Source organism: Calonectris borealis, chromosome 12, assembly GCF_964195595.1.
Source record: "Calonectris borealis chromosome 12, bCalBor7.hap1.2, whole genome shotgun sequence".
Classification (NCBI taxonomy): Eukaryota; Metazoa; Chordata; class Aves; order Procellariiformes; family Procellariidae; genus Calonectris; species Calonectris borealis.
The window spans coordinates 3,999,452-4,013,544 of NC_134323.1; the positions used below are offsets into that span (position 1 = coordinate 3,999,452).

Consider the following 14,093-nt stretch of genomic DNA (forward strand, 5'->3'; position numbering starts at 1 on the left):
ATTGAAAAGTAGGCTTTGTAACGAGAAGATTCTTACATAGTTTAGCAAACAATAAAAATGGGATTAACTATGAAGTTGGTGGAATGGCTTTTTTGAAGCCCTCAACATGTTTTCACTGTTTGGCCTCTTGTGTAATTACAAAACTAGAACCGCAACATTTGAAATTCCTTTATTATTGAAATATATTTAATAACAGGGTTTAAACAGCTATCGGCCATCAGCTGGGCCGGAAAATATGACTTCCTTTATAATTAGAAGAAAATATCCTTTGGGTTTAAAACCCTGTTTAAATAAAACTACTATTTGTCACAGAGACTCTTTAAGAAAAGGACAATACTTCCAAGTGTTGATACGTTCCAAAGTATTGATTATGTTGGAGGAAGAGAATAAATAAGGAGAGAAATTTCCCTTCCATTATTTTGAACAGAAATCAATGTTAAATGGAAAAGGCCAAAATCACTTGGGACTTTTAAATTGGGCTATTTCTAAAAAGGAAAAAAAACCCTCAACAAAAATTGTATTATAAATAAAAAAGCCCCATCCTTTTAAATGGTCTTTTTAAAAAGAGGAAGCACTACATACATTTAAAAGACAAGCTGAATTGAATGTATAAAGACAAAAAAATTCAGAGGTAAGATCCAGAGGTAAACTCTGGGCTGGATTCAGCTGAGACGCTACTGCCTCTGAAAATTACTATAGATCTAGTGATAAGTAAGTTCAAGAAATAACTCAAAGCTACCAAATCTAGTGATCACTGGGAAGATACTACAGCGATAAGTGACCACAGAATAAGAACAGCACCCAAACGCGGAGTTTGTTCTGTATCTTCTACCTTGCATAATGCTACCAGAGAGAAGAGCTGGAATAGGCTTAGAGAGCTGAGTATGCCTAAAATATCCTTCTAAATCATTCAACACAATCTTACTATGGTTTGGTAGGTGAATCCAGGTTAGATTATAATAATAGCTTGTTCACAGCAGGAGAATAAAGCCAAAGTTTGGTATTTTGGATAGATTATTCTATCCAAAATTCTAAAAATCATTCTGTCTTCCTATTTTATATTCTTTATTTGGAATGAAGTATAACAAAAAGATGGAGGTCTGTCTATTTGCATGTAACTTTCCTACTTAGCTGAAAAAGTCTGTGGAGTATGGATCATATGATAAAGCCATTTTAATTGTTGCATAAGGGAATATATTTTTCATTAAGTACAGTGTGGTATTAAAGTGTATTCTGTACTTAGCTGTAACAGGAGTTCTGTTCCTGCTGCTCTTCAGCTTCTATAATTAAACTGGACAGAAAATGGCATGGACATATACAGGCAGCAAAGACAACCTTCTTCACCAAGAGAAGAAATTAATAACGAACCACTGAAAATGAAGCACTGAGTCTTCACTTCAGAAGGATACAAACTCATATCCCAAAGGATAGTATGGCAAGAAAGCTAATGACATTAGTACATAGTTAAAGTTGCTCTTTCCTCATAATTAAGATGTACTGTTTCCTTAGATCTAAGAACGTTCAGGTATTGTTGGTTTACAATAGGTCGTGGCATGAATATCTGAAGTAATTATTACCGTCAGAAAAGTTTAATTCACTTCTTCACGATAAAAGAGCATTTAACTGACTTTGATTGCTTTTTTTTCTGCTCCCCCCTCCTCCACTTCTGCCAATAGCAAAACTCACAAGTTTTGGTCATGTAGGGATCTCATGGCACCAAAGGATATAAGAAAAATTAAACAGAGTCTTTAAAGATCGTTTGAAGCCAAGTAATAGAAGGGAGGCATTGAGAACAGAGAGCAGATGTCTTCCCTCAAAGAGTCAGTAGATAAACTCTGAGCCAGCCTGGTCCAAGCATAATTGAGGGAGCTTTGAACTTGACTTTTCTGTATTCCCAGTTTAGCTTAACATATTGGCTTTTTCCTCAACCTGTTGGTTGTCATATTGTTAGCCAGTGTTGAAGCTGTAAGGGAACAGAAGTAGTTGTTTAATAACATTATTGATTCAAATGATGATAGTGAGAGATGTTTTAAATACATTAGTTGACAAATCTAGAGTTAAAAAGAGGTTTCAAAATAACGGATAAATTATAACTAAATTTGTGCTGATTCCAGTTTGCAGTGAGAAATGTGCTGAATATAAAGGCTATTTAGTCATCTCTCAGTTCAGTTTTAAAATTCAGAACAGCCAAACATGTATGAGAAGAAAATTTTTGTGCTTGTTTGGTTTGGTAGTCAGAGTTTTGTTCGCAAACTTAAACATCGTGAACAAATCACTGACTATGCTTTAGCAATAACAAAGCTATTCCTAGCTGTTCATTGAAGACAGCAACAAATTAATATGGCCTAGTGTTTGACATGGTTTGAGGTATCATTAGGAATTTACTTCTGAGTACAATCTTTTCTAACTTAAGTCAAATTCATTTGCTTCCTTTTTGCCATTATAGGTTTGGGTTCTAAAGACTGGTAGTGTGTAGGAATGGCTGTTTATAGCCCATTTGCACAGGAACATCTGCCTCTGGAAAAATCAAGTTATTACTTACAGCTGGAACATTAACTCTCCAGACAACTGAGGGCAGGAACAGGGGAAAGAGAAGGCAGGAGGGCGTGCTGTGTTACTACCTGCAACATATTCTTGGCCACATCAAATAAATTGTGGTCATGAAACAGGAAGCTTTTTCTTCCTGCTTCCATTCTGCATCCCATAAATCTACACTTGGATTATTTCCTTTAAAATTCAAAATTACACTTCAAACAGTATTTTTCAGAGTAAGCAAAAGGCAAATTTCTTTTTTCAATACCAACATACAAACTACCACTATAAAATCTGGGTCATGTTTTGAGGTGATGTGCATAATTCTAGTTGCTTTCAATTTTGAAGACAGAAAGTGGTCCAGCATGAATGCTGATTAAGTATAACAAGCTTCATATTTGCATCCTTTTTATCTTCTACAAAAAGGACTTTATTTCAGTAAGCTCATTTTATTTGCTAAAAGGAAAGCAGTGTTTGGAATCCTGTAGCATATTTTTCATGGCTGCTTAAGAAGTCTCCAGCAGTGTTTTCAATCAACTTGTAGGCCTGTGGGGAAAGCCTATTCCACATAACCTAGCACATTATTTCATCACAGCCGTTATGTCTAAGCTCTGACACTGGATATTTGTTTTCCTGTTTACCATGTGTTATGGCACATAATTGGAGTTTAGGAAACATGAATTCAAATTGCTGTGCAATAACCGAGGGAGAGGCTATGACCCGTTCAAATGCACTTGGTAGTTTGGAAATACCTTCATCTCTTGATGAGCTCTCACTGTATTCAGAAACAATCTAAAATACTGGATTCAAGAGATCTGTAAAATTGTGGGTTCTGCTTAGTTAAGGAAGGAAGGTGGCAAAAGCCTTCCAACAGAGTTGATGCATGTGGTACTGAGCCTCCTGCACCTTGTCATGCTGGCAGAAAAAAAGAACCACAGACCTGCAAAGGTATCCACTATGAGGAGATTGGTGCAAACCTGTAGTTGTTGCTGAAGGCAGGAAAGGGTTGGTATCAGGAGAGGAAGCATGGTGAAAGGAGTACAAACCTTAAACTGCCTGACATTTCCTTGGGCCACGAGTTGGTGCTCATTTTCAGGTGTGATGCAGTAAGCTAATCTCTAAACCAGATGGGAAGAAGAGGAAAAAGTCAGCCATATGAAGTGGGATTATGTCTATAATCCCCAATCTATAATGGGGAAGTAGCATGAACTTTATTTAAAACGGTAACCTAAATCTTTAATATCACTGCATCATGTGCCTTTAACTTGGTCACTGAGAGAACAAGCTTATTATAAGCCCCTTGGTATTAGCCTTTAATATAAGAAGCAACAGTAGAAAGTTTATGCAAATACTAAGCCCAAATATTTAGCAAGTGCATATAGAAAAGAACATCAGGAACAAGTTGGTATCACAGGCCTTACATCCCCTAAATTCACACTTTTCTGTTAGTGCTGTATTGAGGTTGACTCGTCCCAGTGGGAGAGGAAGGAGGTGCTGACTATTTCCTAGCTCATCTCCCTTGTCTACCCTATGCTGTGCCATTTGGGATCACATGTGGATTTTGGTTTATCATGAACTTTCAACCAATTTAAGGAGTTCCCGTTAGGCTAAGAGCATACCTTTCCCCATACTTTTAAGAGCCACAATTTAGGGCATCGTATCTTATGATAGTTATTTGGATGTAATGTACTAGCCTTTTGCTGTATTTCTCATGGGGAGACTGAAGAGTTGCTATCTATCGGAGCTGTAAAAGGCAAAACAGAACTTGCTAACGCTAAAAAATGAATGAGCAAATGTGGTTTTGGCCAAAGGCTTCTGCATCCCAGTATCAGTAAACTTGTGTAAGCTGGCAAAAGCCTGCTGGGCCAGTACAAATTATTCTTTGACACTTAGTTGCTAATAGAAAATGGGTTTGTAAACCTCCAGGAATGGAACAAAACAAAGGGCTTACAGAATTGCTGGAAATAAGAGCTAGAAATTGTGCACAACATTGAGATGTTGGACCTGATGAACACAGGGCAGGTGAAAAGGAGTTCCCACTTTGGGGTGCCTTTCTGAGGTGAACATTCAGTGAGGTGACTGTAATGTCTCAGAAACAAGACATTTATCCCTTTGGGCCTGCCAGGTCAATGCGGGAAGGATGTACCCTCTCTAGGTAAAGGGTGAGATCCTATTTTCTGCTTAATTCTTTGTATGGTGGTGGTTCAGTGATTTGCCTAAGAGCGTCAATATCTTGCTACACCATTGTGTAACTCTAGCTGTGGGAAAGCAGAGCAATAGAACTAGGTATAAGTCAGAGAGCCTAGATTAGGTTACAAAATTATGACATGTCACGGGACAAAAATTGATGCTGTACAGTGGTGAGAAGTCTTACTTCTGAGCACTATTTGAGGTTTTAAGACTATAGATAATTCACTGTGACAGTGATGGTAAAATTAATATGATGGTAAAATTAATATGATCAGTGAACCTTAATCCTGTGCCATTTTGAAACTGATAAAGAAAAGTACAGGGGGGTGAACTATAAGGAAGTACGGATGTGTTTTTCCCCATAGGAACAGGTTCTTTTAAATAGAATTAATATATTAATATTACACATAGGCATATAAATGGACTTAAAAGAACACTCTTAAGGTTGCAATGTTAAAATTCTTGCTGTTATGCAAATCATTAGAATAAGATGGTCACAAATTGTTTCTCCCTGTTTCTGCTTTATTCAGTGCACAGACCAGGCATATTATGCATGAAGTGGCTTTATGTAGTGCAAGGTGCTGCTGTCTAGTACCCTGGTTCTTTTACTGAAGTAGTTAAAAAGCAACAGGCTAGATGAGACCATAAGCGGTGCCTATAACAGAATTGTTTCTTGATTTCCAGATCTATTTCAGCACCCTGGTCTACCTTGAATATTAAGTTTCTTCGAGAATTCTGATACTAGTGATGAAGACAATAGAAAGATCTGGATTAATTCTAGCCTTGGCAGAATGTTGAAATAATTCCAGTAAATAGAGGATAAGGATACATATTTGACAGAGAAAATCAAATAGGAAGTGGCTGCTGTTGAGGACAGAATACTGGGCTAAATTGGAGCTATTGCTGTGACCCAGTAAAGTATTTCTTCTGTCCTTTCTGGACACTCATTAAACGAAGGCCATCCTGAACACAGGGCTACTTTGGGGGAACATCCCACCCTCCCAGCATGTGGATATGTGTTTAGAGACTCTTAGAATGCTAAGGTAGGAGAGGTTTGAATTAACTTTGTACATACAACAGTTTACAGCACTCCTGTATAGAGTGATAAAGCATACCGCGGACTGAACTCTATTTAGATAGAGCTGTGTGAAGACCGTACCTCAGGGCTGAATATGAAGATACCATAATTTGTATATTTTTGTTGTTAATAAGGAAAAAATAATCTCATCAATCGGATTAATTACATGCATCAAAAATCATTTTTCAGAATTATTATGGTGCTTTCTGGAAAGCTAATTTCAATCTAGAAACTCAAACAGCATACAATAATCCTACCTCAAAACTCCAATCCATCTGACGGTTGAATCCAAAAGGTCACTCATGAGTAATAAGTTTTGGGAGTAAGAGAAACAAACTGCCAACTTAGATCCAGCCATTTCATTTCATAGCAGCATTTCATGACATTTTATTAGCTTTCCACTTACTTCTTTAAAGGTCCCACGCACATTCATAAATTTATAGATAATATAGGCAGGCACAAGTATCATTGAAGATAATGCTATTCCCCAGCCAATGCGATTTGCCCAGAGAGGGAAGGTGTAGTCATCATAGGTCAGAGGTTTGAAATTTATTATGCTGACTATCACGACAAACTAGGGAAGAAAGGATAAAATGAACCACAGTTTTGAGATGAAGAAACTTAGTGGAAAACTGATTTCGTGTGTTTTATTAGGCAGCCACTCTAAGGTATATTTCAACCCAGCTTTACCATTTACCTTCAACCTACTTACTTTGTGCCTCTTCCTGCTTAAACTGTTGAAGTTCTTGATGCATTTGCTAGTATTAACAGTTCATTTTAGCTACTCTGGACACAGATTATTTGATATTTTGGTGGGAAAATCAGGTGGTTGTCTGCTACTGCCTCATTGAAGCTAATGTTATAGATACTAAAAAGAGATTCTGTAGTCAAGAAAAACCTCTGCAGGATCTATTGTTTTTTCCCTTCTTTGTTTCCCGGAGGCATTAGGCTTCGTTTAGAAGTTTTGTACCCATTTTTCAATGAGAGGCATGAGGCAAACTCTAGCATGATACATTTACTGATGAAAGGTCAAGCAGCCCTAAGGCCTGGAAAACAAAGTTGTTTTTTTCCTGCTGGCGTTACCCTGTCCAGTACTATGATGCAAGAAGGAAAGAGTGGGGCACCACCCTATTTCCCTCCTGTTAGATCCATATGGGTTGTGTAATGTGCAGAGTTCCTTGATTGGATTCTCTGAGCCTATACATTCTGCTCCATATAGCAATTTAAAATTAGAGTATTTTGAGCCTAGGGTTTCAAAGGCTACACGAGGAGAGTAATGGTGTGGGTTAAAGGAAGCTGATAGTGTGAAATCCGGTTAGAAAAACACTGATTCCATTTTGAGATTTTTCTTGGGGTGATGTACATAGCTGCAGACAGTATGGAGAAAAAGCTTAAAGGAGATATTTTCTAATACCAGCTACCTGACCAACCCCAACTTACCTTTATCTTATAGAGAATTGTGTTTATTGTTAGGAACTGCTGTAATACAATACCAGTCCCAAACAGGGGCCACCTTACACTGAGCACATGTGGGATTGTTAGAGCAAGAATTATACAGAAGTCTGACAATTTTATAGCCTTTTCCAAATTATCCTAAACTATATATATCAAAGAAACGATATCTGATTTTTTTTTATTTGTATGTACTGTGCTTATGGTCTCAGTCTCTTCTGGTGAGGCAGTTTGTATGCTTCATACAGGTGGTATAAAAATGCTGTTTCTTGGATCAAGTGACCAAATTTCTAGACTTTGTAGTTTTAAATCATGTAGGCTAATGGCGGACTACCTTTTTTCATGCTAGTGACATCTGTATAGTTTTCGCTTATAAATTGCTAAGTTAAATCATTTTGGTCAATTTAACATTATTTGCTTTATTTTATTAATGTACCGAATAATGAACCCAAAAGATAGGCTGTAAGAAGGTAAATTATATTTACTTTTCCCCTATAAATCAAGATTGTAATGTCCATGTTGCCTTTTAGAAAATTGCGAAGACATACAGCTGTAACAAAACTGCCCAATGTCCCCTACCCAGTGTGATAGCATTCCCATGGGTTTAAAATACAGTGTTACCCAGTAACTAAGTTGATATGTTCCAGGTTCAGCAATTCCAACTGGAAAAAAAATCTGCGCATTGTGATGGCTGAAAGATGCATTACCTACAGGTTGATTCAGACCCTTATGTTTATAGGCTTCGGTACGAAGGTATTGGGGCCATTTCACCAAGAAATCTTAAGCTACCTGAAGGTCAGACTGACAATCACTTCAGCTTTCTCTAGCTAGCTTGCTAGAACTCTGCTCTTTAATTTAAATTTTCAACAGTCTCCTAATGTGCACAACCTAAGGATGCTTGGTGCAGCATTTTTCCGTTCTGCTTGAGTCGGCCTGTTTGAAGTGCCGCAGGATATAGTTCAATACAAGCTTCTTTATAGAACAGTGTTTAAAAGGATAATTAATACATGCTTGGTAGCTGCTTACTTATGAATTGGGGCCAGAAGCTTTTATATTAAAAAAAAAAACAAGTGGACCTGAAGGCTGTCATAAAAGCCTACCCAGTGTATCTTTGGAATACCAGTCCTGCTTTAAGAATGCACAGCTTTAATGCAATTAATAGTCTCCTAAAATCATAGCGAGGTCAAATTTCCATATTATTCATCCTGACCTTTTGATTTACAAATATGCATAGGAAAAGATCCCAATATAAAACTGTAGTTTAGTTCTGAATGTAACCTTTACACAAAGCAACCAAATTCACACTCTGGGATTTTTTTTCCCCAAGTGTAATGAAGCATTTGTTTTTCACATCAAGCAGCTTACAAGGTATATTTAATACATCTCTTCAGTGTTTTACATAGCTAATTACTTGGTGTAGTTACATATTAGCTATTCTAAGGTGTCATTCCACAATTTGGGGATCTTACCCTCCAATGAAAAATAAACTCTTGCTTATACAATCTCTTATCCCTGGTTAGTTTATTTTCTCAACAGAATGATTTATGTTTAATATGCATAGATGCTGGGGGGACAGGGAGAATACTGCCTAAGTGTTCAGTGTTCCGTAAGAAGAGCTGCTTTCTTTAAATCCTGCTAAAGTGAAGGAACAGAAGATGACCACAGCCACAATTAGCTTCTCTTTCACAACTAAAATGTATTATACAAAATATAACCAATGCCATTGAGGAGAAAAAAGAATTAAATTGGAGTGACTCCTATTCATCCTGACAACATCAGGCATAGCAATGAGTATCTCACTCTTGGTACATATTGTATATTCTAGGAAGCAACATACTAGCATTCTTTCCATGATGAAATAATTATCAACACTTACCAATAAAAAAGCAGGGCTAACAAATTTCCAGCACAATCTCCAGTAGAGGCCTGGCTTGAAGCCCATCATTTGTTGGATATCTTCACTGAATCTGTCCACACCTAGAAGGGATGTGAAGATCAGACTGGCATAAATCTAAACTGAGGAGATGCTGGCATACCCCAAAATATCTGCTTTTTTAGAAAGCAGACAATAATGACTTCCAAATCATAAGACATACAGCAACATTGATCTCCTTTCAATGACTAGATGTGTCTTTGACATCACTGTACCCAAGACTTAAATGCCTGTGAGCACTTAAGGTCTGTTGCAAATAGCATTACCATTGAAAAGTGGCATTTCACAAATATCTAGAATTTAAATTGTGAATGGGACACACATTTTTTTAGTAGCTGTGGGCTATTGTAACCTAATTACTCAATACTATTATGAGTACACTGAAGAAGAACCCAGACCCCTACTCACACAAACTGCTTACTGATAATGAGGTAGATTCATACGATTCTTAATTTATCGAAGGAGGCTTATTTGTTCCACTTAATGGTATACTTTACTTATCTTTCAGTGTTTCACTAAATACCACAGAATGTTCATTATATTTATGACAAATGTAATTTCATCTTTTATCACCTTTCCAAGGAATTGGGTAGATGCTTCTTCTGTTCAGTGTAAGTATGTACAAAACTACATTAGCTAGAAACAGGTGGCCTTTTTTCGAGTATCCTGTGTGTTTTTGAAAATTATAACGGCAACTAGAATTTTCTAAAATCGTTACCTCTGTATGCATCTAAATATCTAGTAAGTAGCTGTTGTAGATATCTTAGAAGATACATGATCTGTTCACGTGAGTAAAAACCAAGAGTAGCCACAAGTTTTACCTGCTGCAGTAATTAAGACAGCAGAGGATAACATGAAAGTCATTAAATGAAGACATGGATCAAAGATAAGTCCTGCTAATTATACCAGGAATATAGAATATGGGTTTAGAAACATGGGTGGTTTGATTGCTTGATTATTATCAAAACCTTGGTAGTTACATACAATATTTCAGTATAAGACTTTGTATATTAGCATGCAAGAAGTAATGTACAAGATTTCTGTTGTCAGGAAAACTATATAACGGTATTCCATTCAAAATCACTCAAACGTTAGCTACCTGCAGTGAGATTCACTGCACTGCAGTGCAGAGAAATGGAGGCACCAGAACCAAGTGTTTAGCAAGTGACATAATGGCCAGAGGGGAGAAGAGCTGCAAATACCCGGTTCTCAGTCTGTAATATTGCTTGAATCCATCTAGTCTGAGATTTTGTGTGTGTGTGTGTTGAAATATGTGTGTGTATTTAGTACTTATGTCAGCTGAAGTATTAATAGCTATAAAAACAGTGTAAATAGTTGCAGTAGAAATCTCTTCCCACAGCCAGTGCAGAAAGGAGGATCCTCTGACCTTGTTGACTCCCTTTCAGAAACACTAGACAGTGACTTCAAAATTGGAATAGGTCATGCTGTGCAGACCAAGGTGAAAACAAAAAATCTGCTCTCCTGGGTTCCTCGGAACATACCAGTTTCTGTAACAGCGAATAAGGAAGAAATGGCATTTCAGTCAGTGCCTTTTAATTCCTTATGCGTTTTACACATTTAAGTAAGTGTTATGAATTCTGTGTCTGAATACCTCAGGAAGGACTGCACAAGTATAATGTGCTTTCCGTGAGTGGCACTAGCCTGATCTAGCTAAACATTTTGAGTAGTCTACAAGGGTATTAAGCTGTCTGTATGTGAGAAATCGTTTTTTTCTTACTCCAGTAATATTAATCCATGTTAACTCACATGCTTTGGACTTTCTGGAAATACTCTAGTCTTCAGTGGGACATTTTCCGTCTTCAGTGTTTATTGAAACACTTTTTGCATTATGTAATTTACTATAATTTACTATGCAAAGCAAATATGCATTTTATAGTGACTGTAAAATGTCCACTTGAATGGTAGCTTCTTCCCAGTTTTTCTTATTGATTCTATCCTGGTTGGACTTACCGGCATGAGGTATCTTGCAAAAGTTTAATCTAAGCCCGTGCTATTTTCCACACTGTATTTTAGAATGGGATGATTATCGCTGATATAAAAATGGGGAAAAAATGTCCTTCTCGGTTTTCTTTAAAAAGAAAACAATCTCTGACTTTACGCCTTAGAGACATTGGCTCACAGAGAAGTAGTTCTCTCTAGTGCGATTTGTCATGTCAGACTACTAGTCTGTAATTTATTATACCTGATGTGTTCAGGAAGTTTACTTTTAATCCTGAACCCTATTAGGTAAACAGCAGAAATGCAGCTTTTTGCTATGCATATTTGTTCTTCAGAGAGGATGTATAGTTTACCATAATAATTGTTTCTCTTCATGTGAATCAGTTCAGTAGGATTTATTTAATATAAATAATTAGGACAGCTTGAGTTAGCCCTTTACTTCCAGCCAGGGTGTAACGTACTTACAAGGTCTGGACATTTGAGTGTAAACTTCTCTTTGATTTCCACACCCCCAACCCCCACCCACCCCCCATTATGTACAGGTGTAGCAAAGTAGCCAAAAGGATCTGCAAATGCTCTTTAAATTTAATCTAATTCTATTTGCAGTGCCTTCTGTGAACTTTAAAGTGACTGAATTTCAACTGCTATGAATACTGAGTGAAATTTATCATTGTGCAGAAGGTCAAAGACAAGGACTAGATATCTCCAAAAATTTTATTCATAGGTTTCCAGACAGACGTACCCAGAGCTCAGATAGTGCTTTGTGTTCAATTTCTACTGAAAATGGGGGATAAGTAGTCCATGCTCTCAGACTACTTTTTCAGCAGCATGGTTTTTCAATACTATATGTCTTCAAATAACCGTTCTAAGAATCAACCTGTAAAGTAGAACATAGCTATAGCTACGGATGATGGTAACTGTAGGGCTTGGTTTTTTCCAGTTCTTGAAAGCATTTAACCAGTTTTTTTGTAATTCTGTAGGATAAACTGAAACTGTGGGTGACTCATTTAGTTACAGGAAGGAACTGGTGTACCACAAACAAAACACTAGATGACTTGCTGGAGACCTGGTGTTGAATATGGAAATAATCTTCTTGCTTTTCCAGTGATAAGTAAGAGATACTGACAATTTATGATCTGATCCTGACCCAAAGAGAATTTCAGTGTGATTTCTGACCTAATTAACATTGCAGCTGCCTGAGAATGTCTCCACTGTAATGATCTATTAAACGGCACAGAAAATTTGGCCCATTCTCTATGTACATAATATTGTGTTGTCAAGGGAATTAAATCAATATGCAAAAAAGAACAGATTAGGAAGAAAGTGAAAAGTAGATTTGGCTATAAATGCAAGTAACCCTCCTCACATTGGAACAACCTTTCATCTCAGTGATGCAGAGATGAGAGTTCAGATAGAATGAAAGTCTACCTGTTACCGGTACCTCCTGCACCCGCTGCCTGCTAGACATTTGTAAGTCATTTTGCTGTATAGGCCCAGCCAGTGGCTTCAAAACCGCTCGCACAGAAGCCCTTGAGCAGGTCCTTGCCCTGAGGTGAAACTGCTCGGTGGCTGTAGCTGAAATAATTTGTGGGCATGTTTGCAAAAAGTAGTGTCATAGCTCCAACAATCATTTGGATCCCTACAAGCAATCTTTGTATGTGTTGTTTTCCCTTCCTGTCTTGTTTAACTATGTGATGTATAGTATTCTTCCATATGCTTGGAATTATTTTTTTAATTTGAAAAGTAAAAATTCGTAATAATGCCTTTAATGCCATACATATGATTTAAATGAATCCAAGAACTCAAATGAACTCCACTGGAATAATATAGTAGTAAGAAAAAAGGTATATTGAATCAATCTTCAGGTTATTTTGCACTTAATTCCGTTTCGCTGTGAATGTTCCTTCACTGTTTGTTTTTTTTTTTTTCCCCATACTGAGTTTTACTTCTGTGGATGTGCATAGTAGTGTATGAGCTCACACAGTTTGGATGCAAATAAGAGTTGTAGTGAAAGTGCTTCATTGATCCATCTTATATTTTGGCCCTTGGGAATTACAGTAAATCACAGAACCATCAAATTATTCCTGTTGGAGGAATTCTTGGGAGGTCTAGTTCAGCCTCTTGCTCAAATCAAGGTCAGCACAATTCAGAACAGCTTTCTCATGGCTTTATCCAGTTGGGTCTTCCAAGCCTCCAAGAACAGAATCAGCAAGCACTCTTTGGGTAAACTGTTGCAATGTTTAATTATCATTATATAGAAAAATTATTTTCCTCCTTTCAATTTGATCATGGTCCTCTGTCCTCCCATTGTGCACCTCAGTGAAAAGCCTGACTCTCTTTCTTGATAACTTGCTTGTAGGTATTGGAAGGCCGCTATCAGGTCCTCCATAAGCCTTTTCCAGGCTAAATAAACTCAATTCTCCCAGACTTTCTTCGCAGAGCATGTGCTCCAGCTCCTGAACGTCTTGGTGGCCCACCACTGGACTCTCTCCAGTTTAACACTATCTTCTTCTACTGAGGGTTAAAAACAGGACATGGTATTCCAGGTGCAGTCCAACAAGTGCCCAGTAAGAGAATAATCACATCCTTAATCTCCTGGTTATGCTTCTGTTACAGCTCAGTATGCTGTTGGCCTTCATATGCTGGCAGGTCACTCTTCTGACTCGTTTAGCCTGCTGCCCACATCCCCAAGCGGCTCATCTTTGAGTGCAAATAGCAGATCCAGAAGAGTGTCACTTCTAGTTTGTCCATCTAGCATCTATGCTAAGAAGTTGCTTCTGATACCTTCATCTCTAAGAACCAGGGTCAGGTCTGGACACTTCTTTAAGTTGCCTAAAGAAGGCTTCTTCCACTTCCTGACCCTGATCAGGTTCTCTGTAACAATATTCCTCACAATGTCACGCTTGCTGGCCTCTGCCCTGACCCACAAGCACTCAGACATCCTGTCAT

General features: G+C 37.6%; 1 protein-coding gene across 2 annotated transcripts in view; it reads right to left on the reverse strand.

Annotated features, from left to right (window-relative positions):
- Positions 1–1,939: 1,939 nt before the first annotated feature.
- SLC6A2 (solute carrier family 6 member 2) overlaps positions 1,940–14,093 on the reverse strand; it is a 74,136-nt gene continuing 61,982 nt past the window's right edge. For both annotated transcript variants that reach the window (XM_075160713.1, XM_075160712.1), the window contains 4 exons: positions 9,129–9,229; positions 6,207–6,374; positions 3,579–3,650; positions 1,940–1,963 (listed from right to left, as the gene is read on the reverse strand). In XM_075160713.1, the coding sequence (XP_075016814.1) occupies positions 1,940–1,963; positions 3,579–3,650; positions 6,207–6,374; positions 9,129–9,229 (365 nt within the window). The remainder of the gene's footprint in view (positions 1,964–3,578; positions 3,651–6,206; positions 6,375–9,128; positions 9,230–14,093) is intronic.